This window comes from Indicator indicator, chromosome 1 (assembly GCF_027791375.1).
Source record: "Indicator indicator isolate 239-I01 chromosome 1, UM_Iind_1.1, whole genome shotgun sequence".
Classification (NCBI taxonomy): domain Eukaryota; kingdom Metazoa; phylum Chordata; class Aves; order Piciformes; family Indicatoridae; genus Indicator; species Indicator indicator.
Window position 1 is genome coordinate 73,588,549 of NC_072010.1, and position 22,780 is coordinate 73,611,328.

Sequence of the window (22,780 nt, forward strand, 5' to 3'; positions counted from 1 at the left end):
AATAGTCAATTTGCCCAAAGCTAAAGGAACAAGTAACTCTCACTGTCTTCCTATTTAAATACGTGGTCAGTAAAGAAATCATCTTTTCTCCTTTTTCTCCCCCTGTAATACATTAAGTACAGCTTGCAGTAACAGATTCCTCACGGACTCGTGCATTTCTGCACCTGTAGTCTTAATGTATAATATCCTGTTTTACTGTATGTTTCCCTCAGCCTCACAAAATAAGTTAACAATGGATCTCTCCACATTCAGATACACACACATCCTTTTTCATCTCATAATAATTGTATTTCTTCTTCTACATTCCCAAGCTAGGCCAAGACAAGCTCAGTTCTGTGACAAAGTTTTCATGTACCTCTCTTCAGAGAGAGCTGCTGCAGCTGAACAAGACAATTGCAGCATGCTAGCTATGCTTGGATTCAATATGCAGTTGAGAAGGGGAGAATGACCAGTTTTATCATTTGTCTCTTTTTCAGACAATTAGAAAAACCCACTGTCAGCATTTTGAATAAAAAATAGGTGACATCTCCAGACCCTAGTAAAACCACTTACGCATGTTAACTTGTTCAAATAAACATCCCCACCTCAAGTGTCACAGTGGCCTGAAGTCTTCCTTGATCCATCCACAGGGCAAGAATTTTTGTTACTGAGTCAGTAATCATGCATTGTCTTCCAGAGGAAATACTAATCGGGTACCCCTGCTTGTAACTTCATGATCTGCTGCTCCCAAATCACGTTCCAGTGCTTCCTCTGAACTACTTTTTGTTCTCCTGCCATCAAGGCTAGTGGTAGCTGTATGGGGGCCAGAAGAACCGTTTGCAGTTATTGTTGTATCACCATATGTGACAGTAAGGTCACCATCATTGAGAATAAAATCCGAATCCTCTTCTCTAAGCTGTTCTTGATTCTGGAAATGAAGAAGAAGGAAAAAAAAAAATCTCTGTACAACGTATGTCATCTAGTCTTTGCCAAGACAGTAACTGAAAACAGGAAAGTTTACCCCAGTGTTAATACAGAAGCAGTAAGCAGTAAAATTCCACTTTAAGAAATGTTAAAAATAACCTCGAACACAGTGTTTGCAAATCAGCTTACCGCTCCCTGTATAACTACTGCTACTGTGGAGAGATGAGGGGGAGCTGAATCCAAGAACTAGATTACGAAACTGGTAACTAGAGATTTAATAGCACTGGAAGTTTACCAGAAAGTATAGGAGAGATGAGCACTATACATGGGGCTTTGCATGACAAGTTTGAAGGCAGTTCAGAAAAAAGACCAGAGACCAAGCACAATTAAGTCACTCCAGATACAAAGTCAGAATTGCATCTGTAGATAATTAGTTACTAGTTCATTAGTAAAAGACTCATGACAACTGATAAGAACTCATTGGGCCCTAACTCTTTATATTCAAGGTTTCCTCAAGAAACTTTTGTTACAGTTCAGAAGACTGTGGTTAGTTTTCAATCTCCTTGTTTATTCTTACCTGGTATTAAATAGAAAATTAGTTGACCTAATTCTTAGCAATGCTCCTGAGCCATAAAAGTATGAAAGTCTGATACAAAGAAGTGCTTGCTTCGTAGTTTTGTAACTAGCTGTGACATGTTCTCTTTTCAAAATCATTTAAGAAAGTGGTTCCTGAAGCCCTGTAAATTTATTTTGGCAAAGATGAGGATGAAATACGTGGTCAGAGACTAGAAATTGCTGAAATGTAACATAACAATTTCTCTACACGGCATAATGCAACAGTAAGCAGCTGTACCATCTTTCACTTCTGCTTAACAAAGTCGTGGTAAATGGCAAAACATCTAAATTAGACAGGAAATGGAGCTTCCTCGTATTTGAGGAAAATTCATCAGTACTATAAGCTCCATTCTGTGCAACTGAAAGAAATTATTTCCTCATAGTGTGTAGCAAGAACTGAAATTTCAAGTGTGCATATTGCTGTTCTCCTCAGTAGGCTGGACACCAATCAGGCTGCATTCTCAAAAGACATCATTTTCTTGTACTTTGGCAAAGGAAGGAGAGCACAGGCTATGTGAGATAGGATGCCTGTCAGCAGCCTGACCAGAGAGCCCTACCTGTATTCCAGAACAGAAGTTCAGAGCACTGGAGATTTAAAATGCTGATTAACCTGTCCACAAAGAAAAATGCATTGCCTAGTTAAATAAAACTTCTTAAGAAAGCCTTTTGTCATGATTTCAAAATGATAAATCAGCTAAACCAAAGCAGAGGTCTCTAGATGAGACAGAATATTTAAATAGTGAAGACTGGAGAAGGCATCAGGAGACCACCAAAACCAATGAAAGAAATGATGCAGTTCAGCATCAGGAGCAAGACAAGCCCTACTTAGAATGAATGCTAATTTCTCTGAACCTTTGTGGCATCCAAATTTATCATTGCTTATTAGAGACTGGGTTACTGTGATAGAGAACACAGTTCTCAATGAGGAAATGCAGTTTAGGACACTTGTTTTCTTTAACTGCAAAGAGAACACTGAACTACTGTCACTATCTTAAAAAGAAAAAGAAGCAGAAATCAGAGTTCAGCTCCAGTTGGCAGAAACAGCCTTTACAAGCTTTCCATTGCAAAAAAACCCACAGAAGTCTAAGGGACAAAACCAAAATGATTTAAAAAGGAACACAAAATAATTTGCTATTTAAGAAAACCCGATAACCCTATATATTCTGTTTTTGAGGAAGAGACATTCAAATAAGGATGAAAAGCAGAAAAAACAGTAAGAAGCACGCAGTCTGTGACCATTGGCTGGTTATACTTTAAAGAAGTCTGAGAAGCTGTATCACAAGTTGCCTTTAATGGTGTTTGCCCTGAGAAAACTGCCAAAGAAGGTGAGGCAGGGACAGTGTACCTGGAGATACTGTGATACCAGGGCCATATGTGAAGCAGCTGCGGCAAGCTCCCAAAGCATCTCCTGTCTCCACAATGCTATTTAACAGGGAAACCTTACAGCCAGCTATTAGCTGCAGAAAGCAGCTCTGCAGAGGATGTGCAGGTACTGGTGAATGAAAGGCTGAAAACAAGCTGGCAATGTTCACTGGCAGCCTGACAGGCCAGCCATATTCTGGGCTGCATCAAAAGAAGTGTGGCCAGCAGGTCAAAGGAGGCAATTCTGCTGGTCTGCTCTGGTGAGACCTCACCTGGAGGACTGTGCTCAGTTCTGGAACCCTCAGCACAAGTCATGGATCTGTTGGAGCAAGTCCAGAAGAAGGCCACAAAAATTAGAGGGCTGGAACACCCTTCCCATGAAGAAAGGCTGAGAAAGTTAGAGTTCTTCAGTCCGGAGAAGAGAAAGCTCCAGGGAAATCTTATTGCTGCCTTTCAATACTTAAAGGGAGCCTAAAAGAAAGATAGGGACAGCCTTTCTTGCAGGACCTGTTGCTACAAGACATGAGGGACTGGTTTTAAACTACAGACAGTAAATTTAGGCTAGATGTAAGAAAGACATTTCTTACAATGAGGGTGATAACACTGGAACGAGTTGCCCAGATTGCTGGTAGAAGTCCCATCCCTAGAAACATTCAAGGTCAGGTTGGATGAGACTGAGGTACTTGATCTAGTTAAAGATGTCCAACACCCATGCAGTAAGCAAGGACTAGATGACCTTTGAAGATCACTTCCAACCCACAACATTCTATGAGTGTATGATAAGAAACTGGTAAGAACACATACGTTTGAGCTTCCCTGAAAAGCTAAAAAGTTCTTGGAAACACAACACTGAAAGGCCACAGGTTTTATACTATATGGCAAGTCCTAACTCAGTTTTTGCTGGTTTTTCTCCAGCTATACTTACATGTATGTAAACATCACAGGTTCCAGAGAAAACACTGAGCTTTCTCTCAACATAGTGAACAACTATTGCCCTGGACATGCCAAGTTCCACTTACTTGTTTCACTCCTGAAAACACTGAAAACAGCAGGCAATTTATTTCATATATTTCCTCAGAGTAACATCCATGAACAATCACATATAGCATACAGATTTGCTATGTTTGCAAGCAAAGAGGATGAGTGAATAAACCTATTGTGTTCCATGCAGTATGAACAATCCTTTCAAGAGAGACAGGAAATGTATCCAAGTAGATCCCTAGAGACTTGAAATTCTTCCAAGAATAACCCTAAACTGGCCTCTGCAATCCACTACGGTTCTGTAGGAAGAGTTTCAAGTCACTCAAAACGCATAGGTCTGAACTACTTAAAGGGACAAACCAGTATGGCTGAGTACCCAAAACCCTGCAAAAGGTTGAATTTTGCTTTGATGTATTGACCATTACCCTGAGGGACTTCACAGCATTCTGTCCCATTTGTGGTAAAAATCACTCATTTTCCTAAGAATGCATCCTGGAGATGTGAAAATGGCTAAAGCTTATTTAGTTACTGCTTACAAAGCCAGTCTTTATTCTCTCCTAAGGAAATGCAAAGAGAAGCACATGCGAAGTACACTGCACATACTAAGCACCAGTAGGCACCATGTACACTGCTGGTGCTGAGTACAGCAGAGGCATCATGGATGACAAAGCTTGCATCTTGTAACTTCAAAAAAAAAAAAACCATTAAGTGGCTTGCTTGCATGCAAAATATATTACAGCTTAAATCTGATGCTCTGCTTCGCGGTTTATCACCTCTCTCTCAGTTATGTTCAAATTCATCACGGAAACTAAACAATTTTTGCTATGAAACACTAAGAAAGGGGATGAGGGAGACATAGCTAAACAGATTTCTTACCAATTTTGAAAGTTACCTCCTCCAAGCCCTGCAGAGACTGCAAATTAAGTTTCTTCACTGGGCTTGCATGTTTAGAAAAAAATTCAATTCTGTCTACTTTCCTAGCAAGCTGTCATGCTGTGTAAGGAGCAAGAACTAAGCACTTTCCAAAAAGATGGGTAGGAGAGTGTGCAGGACAAAACACACCCGAACAAAGAACCAAGCCAAAAAAAAAATAATTCCCAGGAGTGCTTCATCACAAAGAGCAAGTGGTAACACAGATGCTTCTTCCAAATGGGATAAATAGTTGATGAAAGAATTACCAGAATTTTCAAAGGATATGTCAAACAGGAAGAAAAAAGAAAAATACATCAGTTTGAGATAAATTGGAAAGCCCTGCAAATTGTGTGTGCTGAAGGTAACACCAGGAGAGAAAAATAGGAGTGCATTTTTGAAAATGATAACTTCAAACACTAACTGCAGCAACTCTTCATGCTTTTAAAGTTCCAACTTGGATTCTGTTTGGGTGGGAAATGCTTAATGGCAAGCCTAATGGCAGTCTTAAAGCAGTGAGAGAACATCAGCAAGGAACAGCAATGACAGCTCTGGAAAAAATATCCACTGTACCTCACCCCTCTGGGCTGACTCAGAACCTAACATTTATGCCATGCAAATTCAAGCTTACAGGACATGACCTCATACTTAAGAATAAATTGTAGGTGGACTACGTAATAAGATTATCTGACATTCAGACTTTAAAACCCTTTTGTGGCATCTAAATTGGAAGATGTACTGCCACTCACACAAGTGAAAATTAATTCTAAATAAGGTTGTAATAAAGCCAATATAGAATTAATAAAGAAGTAATAAAAACAAATACACAAAAAGCAAAGTACCCAAACAACAGCTGAAAATAAAACACAGAGATTGACTGTAGTCACATACTTATATGCTTTCTTCTCTCTGTAGATGTCATAACTGCTCAGACAGGCACCTGAAATCTAGGATTTACTACTTTTTGAAACACATTTTCCATCTGTGCCACATACTGTTTATTAATTATAGACTTTCTGCTTGTTTAATTCAAAGTCTTGAGTCTTCAATTCTCTCAGATACACCATTCAGCCTTTCCTGGAAACACCTCACAAAAGCACAACTACTTCAAGCAGTTCCTATCTCCCCAAAGACATAGCTCTTTCAGTTGCTTCACCTGCACTTTACAGGAAGGCAAAAAGATTCCACAGCTTTTTAGCCAGTAATAAAATGGTATAGTCAAGTGCTGTAGCAAAATCAGGCATGCAAAAAAGCCGCTATATAGCAACTGCAGAGTTCAGACATCTTGAAAAGAAGCCAGAAATAAAATCTCCAGATTTTATTCTTTCCTAAGACTAATGCAGCAATGCACTGAAATAGGAACAAAAAGAGAGAACACAAATGTGAAAGTTCTACATTACACACTGTAACAAAGTATGCAGCCTTATAAACATCTTTAATCATAGAATGCTAGGGGTTTTAAGGGACCTCCACAGATCATTGGATCCAACACCCCTGCAAAGCAGGACCACTTAGGGTGAGTTTGAAGATCTCTAGAGAAGGAGACTTGACACTCTCTCTGGGCAGTCTGTTCCAGTGTTCTGTCACCCTCACAGGGGGGGAAAAGAAAAAAAGTTTTTCTCATGTTGAAATGGAATTTTCTGTGATTGAGTTTACATCCACTGCCATGGTGAAGTTAACATCCCAAATGTATGTGTGTGACAGAACCAGTCCAATTAAAGAATACGTTTCCACACACAGGAATGAGGAAAAGAAAGAGCCTAGCTGTTAGAGATAAAAAATGCCAAAGCTTGCATGTTCATTCTGGCCTCAGTTACTGGGTAATCAGTCTTGTAAGATCATACAGAGACACACAGGCAAAACACAAGTAGGTTAATTGGTACAATGGATGCCTTCCGGCCTCAATCTGTTTTAAGATCTCTAGTGGCATTGCACAAATATGAACAGAGCTGATTTCTTGCATCACTAATAGCTCCAAGTAGGCAGCAGACATTTCAGATTCCTTTGAAATTTTACTATCAGGTAAAGTAAGGTGCTAATGGTATGAGAAAGAAATGCAGGGAAGTATTTCAAAGTTGCAAGTGAAATTTTTAAGTCTAGGAAAAAATTAAAACAAACCTGGTCCAAGACTACTTAAAAACATAGCAGAGCTGTTCCCATTCCACAGAACTTGATCATTTGAGTATGTTATAGCTCTTGAGTATAAGGGCCATAGTACTATGGTTTGGTTTACAAGAGGCTTATAGAAACTGGTAAATTTCAGAAGCACTGCAAGGATAGGAATTGCACTTACCAGAACCCTGCAAGAGTAATAGGAGAATGAAACATTAATTATTGCAAGACATGGCTGTAAAGACAGTATAGTGACCTGCTAGACTAAGATAAGTTAACTGATTAACAGTTTCTGAAGTGAGTTCTCAAATTTCACAGTGGAAACAATGAAGGGAAGCTCTACAGGATTTCTTTCCGGCATGGGTAAATGTGTCAGCATCTTCTCTGAAGGAGACCTCAACATAACCTTAGAAGTAACGGGAAAATAATCTTGTTCAAAAGAGTTGAGAAAGGACTGAATATATTGGAGTGATTCCCTCAGCTGGTTTATTGACTAGGCCTAGTTTTTCAATATCCTTAGATGTTATTATTCAAATACTACATTAAAAAAAAAAAATAAGACCACCTCTGATTTCTACCAACAGAAGCTGTTGCCTCAGGGGAAAGTATCTTAAATCTTTTCTGCCTAGGACAGCCCAGCAGTTTTGTGCAGTATGTATATCATACCAACCTTTTGCCTGCTTTGTTGAAGTTAAATAAATAAAAAAAAACAAAACAGAGAAGTATTGAGTCATTCTACTTACATCATAAACCTGGGGACTTGTCAGGCAGCGGGCTATCAGGCCACACCAGCTGGGCAGAGTTGTGGTTAACGGAGGGCCACTGTGAGTGAGAATTGGCTTTAAATAACTTGAAGTAGTTAAGGAAAACACATCAGTGCTTTAAAACCACTATGGAAAATAAAAAGACAATTGCATGTCAAATTGCATGCAAAAAGATAATTGCATGACAAATGTGGTTCTGCTCAATAATTGTATGTAAAACAACTGCTCACTGGAAAAAAAAAACACCTGCATTTGTAAATAAAAAAAATTAAAATATTTAAAAATACATAAAATAAATAAAATAGAAAATAAAAAAAATTGAAAAATATTTTTAAAAAAATTTTACATTTGTAAATTTAAAAACATCTTCCCCCAGTATTTTTCATTTCATCCTTTTAAGCATAGTTTCTTTACCCACGCATTTACTGCAAGGGGAACTTCTTAAAGTTTCAAGCAGTTGCAAACTTTCCAGCTCTCTGGAGCCAAAAGGAGGAAGAAGAGGTCAAAGTGCTTTAATAGTAATAGGTCCAAGAGCATTTCTCCTTTGCAAATGGGAACAAGGTGTCAGCTTGTAAGCCAGAGGTAACAAGGTGACATACCTATATGGCTCAACACAGTGCAATAAAGAAATACTGCCCATCCAAGGCCCTCAAAGCAATGCAGCCACTTTAACTGCTAGACGGTGGCTGAGCTACAGAGGTGCAACCAGAGATCTTTCCCAGGCTCACAGACATCTCAGCACTGTACATATACGTGCCACACAAAGTGTCTGAAAGGAAAACTGTATGGCAAAGAACCATGTAAGACAGCACAGAAGGAAAGTAATGCTACCTACATCAAGGAGGCATGGGGGTTGGAAAGAAAGGTGCCTTTACATCTCTTTTCATAGGTCTGCCCCCACATAAATCCATATTTGTTCACACTGGTGCTTCGGACTGATAATATGCCTGAGGAACTGCTCAGGAGTCAAAAAAAGGTGTCCTGGCTACAGAGCAACATGCTGATCTTAACTGGCAAAAAAACAGAGCTCAGGAGAGGAGTGCTAAGAACTCCAAACATTCTCTGAAATCAGAAATACAGGATTTTGGGTTGTTGATGGTTTGTTTGGTTGGGGTTTTTTCTTTTTTCTTTTTTTTCAGTCAGTTTATGTTGAGTGTAAACTTACATTGCAAATATTCTAATTACTTTCTTAATCCTCTAAGCACATACAGAATCAAGTCCATTTGTGAATATAACAGTTTCCCTGACCCTTTTGACGGATCAAGGTGGTTAGGTGAAAGAGTAGGTTAAAAAAAAAAAAAAAAGGGGCTGTTTTAGCAGAATTATATCCTCTGCTTTAGCAGAGTCTGGCACTAGCATGTTTACTTGAGCATATAACAGCATGATTATGCCACTGCAGAGTTATGTTTCCTTCTTCCCTCCGCCAGTGTAGTTACACCCAGTCCTAGAAAGAAAGAAACTCTTTGCCCTTACACTAACCTACCAGCCTCCACACTGATCTGTATAGAGGCATGCAGTGACTCAGTCATAGTAAAAGAAAACCAGTAAAAGACATCTGGTACTTCAATGTTGCAGTTTTCCTCGTGTTTAACAATTGTGGGTGAATCCAGGGAACAGCCCATGACATTAAATGAACTCTGTGTTCCACAGCAATGCAGTTCTTGGCTGTCCATCCACAGAGAGCTCTGCAGCCAGTAGCCAGCACTAGATGAACTTGGCTGTGTGCTCCATTTGCATCTTTTCCAAGTAGGGTTCCCTTACAAAGAGTGAATTTTGAGATAATCTGCCTTTCTACCTATAAACCAAGTGAATGCAACAGCAAAATATATTTTGACATTCAGCCATGGGTATAGAGATGGCAATTCTAAAGATCGTTCCTTCTGTGAAGTTTAAGCCCATCCAGCCAAGGCTTATCTAAATACCTCCTGTGAGAGGAAGAGCACAATGTTACCTCTAAGGTACAGTAAAACAGTTCTGCCTCTGGATGTCATTTTCCTTGGCACAAACTTCACATGAACCTTCCCTAAAAATTGCTAGTCACCACTCAAAAAGCAAAGCTATGATCAGCACCCTTAAATTTCCATGAAACAGCCAGTGAAGCTGTAATTTTCACCTAGAACACTCTCCACCCCACTCCTCCTGCCCTTACTACAGCTGCTGGGGACTGCACTTGTGCTAGCTCAGCTGAGGGGAAGGCAGCACTGCCAGCCCCTCCTTTTTTCATCAGTCACATCCCTTTTGTAAAAGCAGGGGAAGAGGGTAAGTCTGCTTCCTTCTTAACAAGACAAAAAGCAGCAGTTAGCCACAGACAGAACTTTGTGCTCTTACCACAGAAGTTTTTGATGTTTGGTTTTGGTGGGGTTTTTTTGTTTGGTTGGTTGGTTTTGGGGTGTATTTTTTGCTTTGTTGGGGTTTTTGTTTTATTAACAAAAATTTACCCCAATATACTTTGACACCAGCCACTACAACTCAAAAGGTTAACTTGAAACCACTAAAATACATGAACATTTAACATACACTTCCTTCTGGGCTTTTGCCCAATACTACTGTATCTGAAAGCATCAGTCACAGATTTTGTTCTGAAGAGGCAAGTGCTACTAAGATCTGAATGCTTTCAACACTACACCGAGGTTTTGCTGGGTGGGAGACAGTGGTGCACAAGGCACAAAAGGAGACTACTCCAATCAGACCAGCAATCTCTCATCAGCCAGTGGCTAAGACCCCAGTGGAAAGACTTCTCAGATGCAAGCTGCAACAAGACTAAAACACTGTCACAGGTATTTACATATGTTCACATACTACTAGGAATCAAGAACTGGAATTTCTTTGAATATCTGGAAACAGGCAACTTGCCATGGCCACAGGATTATCTCTGTCATTTGCCCCTAAAAGAATGTACATTATTAATGCAGGACACTCATATGACCATTTATATGATTAAGAATATATTAAATCTATTTTTAAAAAGTGAAGATTGGATAGCTACACAAAAATTGCTCAGAAGTTTAAACAAAGCTATCTAAATAGTATGATAGCTTCATAAAGGTTGCATACTTCTATATATGTATGCAAGGATACTCTCTGCTTCAACACTCAAAGGAAATTCTGGATATACTGAGGAGAATAAGCTGGATCACATGTAGATTTTTACTTCCAGAGCTTCCTATATCAGCAATAGTTTTCCAAAGAGAGCTTCATCTCAGAAGCAGAAGGCTCTTCAACAGCAGTAAGTTGGGGCTTAGACATACACAATGAACTGGAAAACTCGTTTGTGCTATGAACATTAGTGAGGCTTAATGGAACAAATCAGAGGATTTGAATCGGTTAATTGGCTGTCGTACTGTTTAGGAAGGAACTCTGGCTCCCAGAATTGACTAGCTTCCGTCCTCCAGCAAGTGTGACATAGAATGCATCAGAGAAAGGGAAAGGTCCATCTTCTGAATCAGTAAGTTTACACTTCCACTTCTGTGCTTTGAACCTGTCAAATATTTGATCTTTCTCCCGTTTGACTCTCTCAAGTGCTCAAGGCTACACACAGGTACATAGAAAAGAAAACCGTGAATATGTCCTGCCTTAAAGCCAAGCTTTGTTTTCAAAAGGATACTTATGGTCAAAGCTATACCATAGCCTGAACAGCCAAGCACTTTCCTGCTTTGTCCTGTTCCTTCTTTCAGAATCTAGGCCATCCTAAAAATAAGACAAAACATATTCAGTTATATCATACAGAAAAAAAAAAAAACCCGAAATCATACATTCCAATCATTCAAGTTGTAACATCCTGTCCAAAAAAAGCCAAATTACTTGAATACTGTACTTGAACTGCAGATGAAAGCTATTTAAAGACATGCTTATAATGAGAAGGTTACTTTCCCAAGAAATTACTGCAGAGAAGTAGGCCCTCTTCATTGCCCTCAAGTTACCTTAACAAGAGATCTAATACCAATTTCCCCTGAGTCTAAAACCCTATCACACAGTTAATGCAATAATGGATATAGAAATAAGTCCGAAACTGACAACAAGCCTCAAAGATGTCTCATCCCCATCTCCCTTCCCAAATAAATGAAGTGGAATAATCTAGACTGATCACTATTCATTGCTTAGTTGGCTGCCTTCATTCTAGCTCTGTTTGATGTTCTTTCCTTAAGCCTTTACATTTTGCTTCCCTGGAAGAACAAAGGAAGTTAGTACACCTGACAGACCCTCAGGAACTTTATGAAATGTATCACACTTAAAAGAAACATGCTTAACAGGGAATCCATATGAAAATCACATTTGTGGAATGTCATGCAGATTTTGTAAGTACTAGATCAACCTCAGAAGTGCTAACAGTGTTAAATATAATCCCTTCACTAGCTGTGCTGCAAGTCATTGCACCAGCTGGTCTGCAGCTGCATTTGTTTTTACTTTTGTTCCTGTTTTGATTTATTTTTTATTTGTTTTGGCCAGAGGCCAAAGTTAAAAACAGTTCAACAGATGAAGCAAAAATCGTCTTCCAAATTACTGGAAAACATTGAAACAGGACTGCCCCATGTACTTCTGATCTGCAAAAGATCCATGATCCACCAAGAGTTAAAAATTTAATACATTTTCACACCCTCCCCATCCCAAATGATGTATTTTCTTTAATTGTGACATGCTGCTAATTTCAGCTTTGTGAAAGAAAGAGGAACCCAAAGGGAACCAACTAACGGACTAAATTAGGAATGCTGTGCACAGCTAAAGAGGGTAACAAAGGAGTAAGTGCTTTATGTTTACAAGGGAAAACAGCAAACAAGATATTTCCACCCATACACTGAATAAGAACAGAATACCCATGCTCTGCGTCCTGTTAAAGCAGCTCCCCCAATACTGACAAGTTCAGACTGAACTGGCCAAAGCCATCTTACCACAATACCACTTCCTAGCCTTAATTTTATGCAATAACTGTATAGCAATATGTGCTTTGAGGCTTGGCTTTCTGATTGCTTCCAGGCACATACAAAACCAAGTTCACCCTTTGGTACCCAAACCTACAGCTTAAGAATCTATTTTGTGGCTTCTACAAAAAAAACATGGAGATGCCCAATGCCATTTCAGCAACGAAAGAGATGCTTCCTGAGCAAGTAACTTATCTGTACAACTTGTGACCAAAGAAAACAAAAGAAGTAAAAAAAAAAAAAAAGGAAAAAAAAAAGCAGTAGAAACTGTTAATAAGAAAGCTGCTCTCAAATACAGTAAGTATCCCATGCATGTATCCGTTACCAGTCTGAACATCAGCATCATACAAGCTGAAGTTTACAAAGCAGAGTTCACAGAGTTGCACCCTAAGCAGCCTCTGGATCCCAAGTCCTCTGTCTTTCCTGTCATTCAACTTCCTCTGGCAGGTTCCTCCATAAGCAACCAGTTATGCTGCTCAACAATTATTGTCAAGCAGTACTCTGGGAGAGTGGAAACTAAGGTCTAGACAGAGGAAGTGCCCAGGAAATATTGGGTTGTTGATTTTTTTCCCCAAAACTTTTCACTTCCGTAAATTCACTCAGTTTTAAAATGGAGAAAGCTAAAATTACTGCTTTGAACAGCATTCTTTCAATAGTCCTGTTTGCCAATAACATATTGTAGGGGAAAAAGTCAGTTGTTATGTTGTTACTGATGCACAGAAAGAATTGTGCTGAATATAAATAACAATTTTCTATTGCCCCTTTTGCTTCATACAGCAAAGACCCAGCTGGCTTGTGGTACAGTGTACAGGAGCTGAGATCAAACTTAGTTTTGGTTTTAGGTTTATGCTGTAGCATGTTAAAAGCAAGCATGGAGGGGGCAGTCAGAGAGGAAAGCAGATTGTTAACAGTGTATTAGCAGATCTGGGGACAGTTTTGATGCCTTATACGTACTTATACACAATCATTTTAATACTGCAGCATTACACTCAATGCCACAGAATGTTTTCTAGTGGGCATTACTTGAATACTATACAGTAAAAAGCATTACTGACTTGCCAGCTGAGAGAGAAAGGTTTTATCCATGCACACAGCTTCTACAGTTCTTTATTGTCTTAGTTTTAAAATAAGATTATTTTAAAATAATAGACAAGTTATGTAATTACTTACTCCTTGTAAGACTTGAAAGCTGTCATTAGTAGGTGGAGGATCCTGATCTGGGTCAACCCCAACCCTACAGAAACATTAGGAAAACAAAGCAAATGGTATTACTGAGGGCTACAAATGCTGTTAAGTTTGGCAGAATGCATTTTTAAAGCACTTTAAGCACCCAGCAAAGCTGCATTCAGAGAAGTTATAAGAATAGTTTGAGGAAGAGCTGTCTGTTATTGCCCTGCAGTTAAACAGCCATGAACAGAATACTTTTACACTCAAGCAGGAGCTGCCTGTAGATAACAGCTTTAATTCCATCTCAACATAAACATCAACTGCTTACCTTTGTTGTCAGTTTCTAGGACACTAGCAAATACTATTTTGGGCTTAAAAGATGAACTGTGGGTGACATCCTCTTCAGTGGAGAATATCCCTCATGTCCAGCAGCAAGAAACCAGAGACTGAGCATAAGCCCAATCTAAATATTTGACATGGCAAATAACTTTTGCTACTAGAGAGGCCTGAGAATGGCTCAAATACATGACTTCAAAAAGTCACACATTCTGCAAGTTCTAATGCATTGTGTGAAGAAACAATATTTTTTTAACAAGAACCCAGTCTTAATTGCTGCAAGTTTTATTCACCAAACACAACATGGCCACAGTGAATTTACAACAGGCCTGTCTAGTCCAGCCACCCACCTGAGAGAGGGTCTGTATAATGAGATGGTAGATGATAATAGAATGTTAATAAGAGACTGACTGCTCACTTTTGCATAGTTAGTGAGTATCTGATTACTGAACCATCCTTTCAGTGCTCCTGTCCAAGAGGAGTATATAACCCTTGCAATTATATTCTGTTTTTTCTGATCTGTTTCAGGGGTAACTATGTGTTAAGATCAGACTTTTCTAGTTTTAAACCCTGTTCGTGCCTGAATCTCTGTACTTTGTAATAGTGCTTCAAATATTAGGTAAGATTGTCAGTCTCAAATGCGTTATGTTTCAGTTCTGCCACACTGCATAACGAGTATGGGAAAACGCATACATCAGCAAAAAACCATTGTCTGAAATGGCTAACTTCTTCATTTTCCCTCTCTTGGAAGAGGCTGAGATAGTTTAGTGCAATTTCTTTGTTACTTAGACTGTGTCAGCTATTTCTAAACATGTGTTTATGCAACATCCCTGAGGGTCACCAGAAACAAACAGAACCTTGCTGGTAAGACCATACCATTTGTGTGTCCCAGGGACACATGCTTGCATAAGGCAAGCAGTGATCCAGACACAGAGGATGGCATGGACTAAACTAAAAGGGAACACCTTCAAACAACTTCCAGCACAGTGCTTTCTAATAGAACACAGAGAGTCATCTTAACCCCTAGGCACATTTCACCTGGCAATTCATTGGCACTGAGCAGGCTTAAGCCTAAGAACCTTCACCAGAGCACTGGACTGACAGACTGGGTACTGGATTGTAACATATGTTAAAATAGACCACCACACACAAAAGCTCTGAAAGGTTACAAGGTACTGCTTAGGTTGTCACAAGCAGTGAAGATACGGCAAGAAGGGTTTCCTGCAATCAAACTAGCTACCTGCTGAAGCCTCATGCAGAAAGCTGGGAAGCAACATCAGGAAACTCACTAGGTATGGCAATATATATATATATAAGATTGCACATTCCTTTATAAGTACACATAAAAGAAAAAAAAAATATTTGTGGCTTTCCAAACTTCAGCTGGGGAGGTTCATTACACCACATGGCAATGATTGCTCATGTTAACCCTGCAGTTGGCAATGTGAACAGGGAGTTCAAGAAGGTTGTTTCAGAAGATGAACATAGCTTGCATTCCTGAAATAGTTTTAGCTCACTGGACTAGCCGTTCACTTCACAGTACATTAGAAAATCAAACAGTTCAAAATACCTCCACTTTTACTTGACTTACAAGATTGTGTATTTGCTTTGGGGAGTTTAACTGCCCTTAGGCATGGGAAGGGGGCTTAGTGGAATACCAAAGCTGGATGACTCTACTGTTCAGTGAAAAGTCATGGTACACCACAGGTCTGGTGTTTGGGGTTCACTGTTGTGCTGAAGAGGAAAAGCGAGTTTTTCTATATTAACATGGTTCAGCTTTTAGAAAAAGAAAGTTTTCTTACTACAGACATTTCTTTCAATATTGAAATGGTACACTGACAAAGGCTTGTCCTTTTAAATTTTTTTTTTCCAAAGTTATTCTTCAGGTAAATTTATATTTTGGGTATTTCTAATTGATTGTTTTCTATAATTATTTTTTTTAAGTTCATGTTTCAAAGTATGTTCCTCAGTTCATAGATTAATACAAAATATTTTGAATTCTCACAACTACTTTTGGTATCTTTCAGCTGGCACACTGTCTCTCTTACCTTTTACTCTAGCATGAAATGCATTGGAAGAGTTGTTTTTTTTGTATCAAGTCTGACTGTTTAAATTTCAAAGTACATAAACCCTTGTATCATGACAAGCATTGCAATTTTGCAGGCCCTGCCCCCAAATTTCTAAGTCTCATCTTCATCACCTGAAACAAAATACCACCAAAAATCATTCAAGGCTCTCCTAATCTCCTTTACTGTAAAAAGAACCACAGAAAACATTTAATAACTTCATCCTTAGTTAACTACTTACATAATTAAAAGTATAAGTAAAGCTGGTATGTGTATGTGTATCTTCAATATAGATTTCTTTTGTTTTCTGGTGGTGTAAAAAAAGTCCATCTCACATCCTTAAGTACACTTTAAAAGCTCCCTGTCATTTAAATGTTCTGTAAAGACTGCTATCAGTTCTCATTTATATAACCAGATTTTTAAATTAGAATAAATTGTTACAGAATTGATTTATAGAGATCCTCTCTCAGAGATCAGTGGCACAAAGCTGGTAGCCTTGATAATGACTGTGTTTTGTTCAAATCCCCTAGCAGAAAGGCAGGTGAGCAAGCTCTGGTTGGAAACAATGTTCTGCTGGAGGCACAGCCTGTGACCGGGAGGTGAGGGGCATGTCAGCTGCAGGACAGCCAACACCAGGGGAGTGCTGGTGCCAGCAAGTATCTTCGTTTTTCCCAGCACCTTTTCTGAAAGCCCACTACAGCAGCGGTGTGTGAGAGTATTGCCTGAGCGTGTACAGCAGCAATTCAAATAGGCAGATAATCAGATCACAGAATCCAGTCAGGGTTGGAAGGGACCACAAGGATCATCTAGTTCCAACCCCCCTGCCATGGGCAGGGACACCTCACACTACATCAGGCTGGCCAGAACCTCATCCAGCCTGGCCTTAAACACCTCCAGGGATGGGGCCTCAACCACCACCCTGGGCAACCCATTCCAGGCTCTCACCACTCTCATGGTGAAGAGCTTCCTTACGTGAACATGAGCAGTCTTTCAGCTGTAACAATGCATACGTATCCCAAAACTGGTAAAAAATTGCATCTATCCCCCCCCATTGGCCTAAGTTTGGTATTTGATAGATACCTTAATAGTACACAGAATTACTACACAGTTCAATCACATTTATTTCTGCCTTGGAAAGTTTACTACAGTCTGTAGGCATATGCATTACTACAGTAAAAATCAACCCAATTTAAGTATATTTCTTCACCCCTCCATTTTTTTCTTTCACTTTAAGGCATAAAAGGCTTGTCACACTTCAAGAGCCCTGTAATAGCAAAAGGGCTCCTAATGCCACTACTGCATTTCTGCTTTTAACTGACTCCTGAATTTCTTGGTCCTTCTACAGCTAGAACTCCAGCAGAAGAGCAGTCACTCAGATTTGATCCCTCAAATGCTAAACCTATGTACAATTAAGTAATTTAAAAAGTGTGGTAGAAAATGGTTGACACAAAATGTGGAATGCGAAGTAGAAACAAAATGCATGGAAAGGAATAGTGAAGGGGGGGAGGGGGGGAGAATTACTTCAAGTTCTCCACTACGTAATTTTAAAGTGGGTAGAACCGTTTCCTTCTGATACTTCAAAAGCATTTCCAAGGCCCTGCAACACAGATGACAAGTTACCAAAATACCAGGCTTTATTACATTTTAGCATGTGTAATTACCCTGGCAACAGCCAAGAATGCCTGTAATAGATAACAGTTCTCAGACTCTCTGTACAAGCTAATGCACTGCATCTCTGGCAAATGTACAACCTCACTGGGAACTTTCAAGTGTGACAGAATACTTGGAAAACGTAACATTGACCCATGCCAAAGAATTTTATTTACATAAATATGCTGTGTATACACACACACACATATATACACATACATACAACAACCTATTTCCCTATACATTCTATTCAGTGATTTGTTTTGTTATTTTGGTTTTTTGGTGAGCTTTTTTTTTTTTCTTCTCTCTGTATCCATGTGTCAGTTCTAGAAACCATTAACCAGAGAATACTACAAGACTGTTTTTTCTCCACTTGTCTTAACATCTTCCTGTAAAGCAATGTGGTAGCCCTATTTTTTTAAAACCACATCCCCAAGGAGGCTGAACTAAATCATCTATGCAGTCCATTCCAACCTTAACAGTTGTACAAAATAACCCTAAGAAATGCTTAGGAATACCTGTGTGATTAAGGATCATAGGATCACATCCATGATTTTTCAGCTGTGAAGTCTTTCCAGGCCAGTGGTGCTAGTTTGCTTCATTCATTACCCATACACAAAGTTAAAGGTTGTAGGGTTTTGGGGGAGTTTTTTTTCAAGCTAAAGATGTGAAGTGTGATCCACACTCTCCCAGCTCAGAACAAACACCGAATATTCCCATTACATGCATCTAAGTAGCCTATTCTCTCATTCCTCTTAAAGCAATAAATCCACACTATTTTAACACCTAATCTCCTCATACTTTACCAAATTACACCTACTCCTATACCATCCCACCTCTCTTAAAATACAAAACATCATTCCCATTACCCCAATTACCTACTCCTTCCAATATCACACCCTAAATCTCATTATAAACCTTCACAATCCCCCCATCTCCCCCCCCCCCCCCTCCCCCCTCCCCCCCTCCCCCCCCCCCTCCCATCTCCTCCACCTCCATTCCCCCCCATACCCCTATCCCCAATATCAACCCCCACACCTTCACTCCCCTAAAACCCCAACTCAACTTATTACACTTTACAAATCCCTTACAATCAACCAACCACCCCCAACAATCCCAATAACCTTCTCATACTCTCATCTTATCCCCCCCCCCCCCTTTTTTTTTTTGTTTTTTTCTTTGTTTTGCCCCCCCCCTTGCCCGGGTGTGTATGCCTATAAATTTCCCACCCCCCTCAACCCCCGGGGGCCCCCCTAAGACAATTCCTACCACTTTGGACCTGCACATGGTGTAAAAGAGAAAAAGTCATTAGAGGAAATAACCCCAGGAAGCTACACATACATGAAAGAAGCCACCAATCTTGCCCAGTTTCAGAGCAGTCCAAAACAACTGGCAACACATACTAAATCATCCCATGAGTTTAACAAATGATTGACTACCTATCTTTAACATCATTAAGCTCTAGTCACAGAAGTGTTTGTACTCCTCGCTTTGCTTTTTCAGTCGTAGTTAAAAAAGAAAAAACACAAGGGAAAGCATGTTTTGTTTCTAGTACTTTCTGTGGATCGGAAATCCACAGAGGCCTCACTTTTCAAAGAGCAGGTGTATGTGCCTTGACCGCAGGCTGACATCTTAACAAACCAAATACTTCAGGCCATAGCTTGTGATACAAAGAACAGGCACTCATATAATCCTTGAAGGCTGAGACAAATACCAGACTTCGGATAGATCTGGTTTGGATTCCTGATTCAACAGCTCTTCTCCCATACTGACACTCCAGGTCAGAGCACTCTGCTCTGAAAGGGCAACACTGGGATGGCTCTGCATATGCAGCAAAAACTAAAATTAAGAACTGCCCAATAGCTTCCCTTCTATGACTTCTTTCTCTTTGCTGTATCATTGCCAAGTTAATATATTGAAGTTTTCCCAGATGTCTATAATGAGTACAGCATTTTTGGAAAATTTTAGCTATTTTGGAAGAGTTCAACTGTTTCTCAGAAGATGGCTGAGAAAGAAGAGATTTCCCACCACCACGTTTTTTAATAAAATAATAGCTAATTGCTAAAAAAAGTTGAAAAGTTGTTTCAGGTTGGTTTTAGGGTGCCTTTGAGTATTTCTTTACTTAACCAAGATAATGATTCCTGAAACTGCCTGCCAAGGCTTGTGAGAGCTTGGCAGTTAAACCCATAGCATCCATGTGGTCTAGATATATCTCCACCCAGGGTCAGGGCCTTCCCAACGTTTTTTCTCTCTAGTGTGAATCACTATGTTTCAGAGCACAACAATAGAGATAATGAAGCATCTCCCATGCTTACTTCCAGACATCCAAAAGAGGAGGAGGCAATCTTTCCTACCATGGGAAAGACCCAGAAGGGTGAGGCTGGAGGTTCAGAGTCTGCATTAAGAGATATTTACAGCTGATGATGAGAAACTACAGACTGGAAAAGGAGAAGTAAGAAGACAGATGAAACTAGACAGGGAAAGATGACTGGAAATGCAGAAAAAGATGGTGAAAGGAAAAAGCCCACAACTGAGGGAAAAGGACAGCACTCGTGTCTATGCATCTGTCCTTCAAGGGCAGCAGCTAGAAGGCAGTGAAGTGAAGGATTGTAGAATAATGGAAAGAGACTGAAAACCAGAAGGATGTTACCTCCTATCAGATCTCCCTCACTCCAGACCAGAATGTTACACAAGACTGGATTACCAGTATCGACACTTGCCTCTGCCCTTCACAGCACACTGATGCATGGCATTCAAGAAATGCACATTTTATAGTTGGACCACCCTGGATAAGATAGAGTATAACCTGAGGCTGCCACTAAGCTGTCAGTTTTGTGACCACCCCAGATAGTTAGGTAGCACACATAGCAGCTGTGTGAGAATGAGTGTTTCCCAGTATCTTGTTCAGTTTGCTCACTTAAAGAAAAAAAAAACAAACAAAAACCAACCAACCAAAACAAACAAAACCCCCACAAACAAGAGCCCCACAAACCCAACTAACACAAACAACACCCACTTAAAAAGATTGCATTTGCAAAGTCAGACAAAAGGCAGTAAGTATCTAAACTGACATTAGCTGTGCAACCTTTTGTTTTTATGGTAGAAAGATACTGAAATATTTTAAATTGAATGATGAAATGCTTTAACATTTACAAAAACGTTGCTAAGTGTAACTGAAATTACTTAGTGAAAATAACCATGAACTTCCTTAGTTGAAGCAGATTATGAAGGAGAGGAAGGCATTAATCTCTGTGTTGCTTAATTGAACATGAAACAAACCAGGTCAATAACCTCTAATGAAAAAAATGGAAAAAACATTTTGAAATATGAATGTTAGGAGTTCCCTTTTTTCCTGTGACAGATAATTGAAGTCAGTCAGCTACTTTTCTGAAAAGAGGAACTTTGCCAGTAGTTTTGTTTTATAGGGCTCTCAGCTGAAACTTAAAGCAAAAAATTGTTTCTTTGGTTTAGTCTCAAAGAATGACTCTCTATTTTTAATATCTGAGTCTAAGAAAAGAGGGGGGGAAAAAAGCCAACAACAAAAAATAAGTCAATCTACTTTTAGAAAAGTATAACTGTTTACCACTTACATGCTTGGATAACGTGTCACTGATAGATAGCCAAGAAATTCAAACACATGACATCATGGCTTTAACTCCATTTCCTGATGTTATTTTTAACTTGCTCAGCATCAAGTGGCAGAAACCAAAAGCATCTAAAGATTGCATTATTTTTTACTCAGACTTTGCTGTCACACCCTCACTTTCCCAACCAATCAAGCAGTAAACTAAATTAAGTCTGCCACAAACCATAGGTCCTCTGCTTGGATGTACATTTAAGCCTGATCAGTAGACCTGGGTACACTGGTACCATATCCTATCTGGAAAGATACCTGCTCTTCTGAATACTTGAGACATTCAGAACAAAGCAAGGGGAAAGAGAGCGAACATTTTTGCTTATTTTCCTCCTTGCACTGCTTTTCATTTTACTAAAAATGACCTTTCATGTTAGCCTATGTTAAGTACGTTCCACATCATGGGAGAGAAGGGACTACTAGAAGGAACAAAAACAAAGCACACACCACAATTGCCATGCAATTAATGGTGCAACCAGAAGTATGTGCCTCTGCCTCTGAGACACAGCAAAACAACTCTGAATCCTTATGTAGGCACTGCATGAGGAGGCATGCAACTGTATTGGTGTGTATTGGTATGAAGCCAGGCTGGAAGTCTAGACTGGAATTAGCTCTCTGATACTGTTCTATGGAAATTGTGCAGGTACAACCTTAAGTAAGACCTTCTGGTGTTGACATCTGTCTTAGCTCCTCTCACTTGAGAAGTTCAGTTCCTACGGAAGAAGTTCAGCCCATCACAGATCATGGGAATTACTGAAGGGGGAATCCTGTGGGGATGAGGAAACCCTACTGATGGGCAGACCAGTACCCACAGGACTACAGTAACACCACCCAAGGACCAGGCAAGCTAAATCAGCCTGAAGGGTCAGTCAGCTTGGTTCACTCTTTGTTAAAGCAGGTTCTTCTCTTGTTCTCACCTGCACACTGCAGAAAGGCCAACTACTTCATGAGGACTTGGTAATGGCTAAATAGATTTCCATCCTTTCTTCAACAAAAGCCAACATCCACTAGGATACAACTACTGTGAGCCATGAGAGCTGGACAAAGTCCACACAAATCCTGGCATTTAAATCCAATACATAAACAGCATTAGTTTCCTATGTGCCTCCACTTAATCTAGGAAGTAAATAAAAGAGGTTAAAAGATAAAAAGTTATGTTAAATAATCCTGTAGAAGAGCACTATGTATTTCCAGCCTTTTGCAAACTAACCTAATGGGCAAGTGCCAAGGTTCAGCAAGCCTCCCAGGTGACCCCAAAGACAAGTTGCCTACTGCACAGCCTCAAGACTGAATCAGCACTACACACTGCTGCTGAGCAAAGGCATTGAAACACTACATCATCTTCATGTCCTCCTGCCTACCCCT

At 39.7% G+C, this 22,780-nt stretch overlaps 1 protein-coding gene across 1 annotated transcript in view; it reads right to left on the minus strand.

Moving 5' to 3' along the window:
* Positions 1 to 658: 658 nt before the first annotated feature.
* Positions 659 to 22,780, minus strand: part of SLC9A7 (solute carrier family 9 member A7) — a 73,508-nt gene continuing 51,386 nt past the window's right edge. The window contains 5 exon segments of the mRNA XM_054382414.1: positions 659 to 907; positions 7,626 to 7,731; positions 11,251 to 11,333; positions 13,733 to 13,840; positions 18,180 to 18,191. Coding sequence (XP_054238389.1) covers positions 659 to 907; positions 7,626 to 7,731; positions 11,251 to 11,333; positions 13,733 to 13,840; positions 18,180 to 18,191 — 558 coding nt within the window.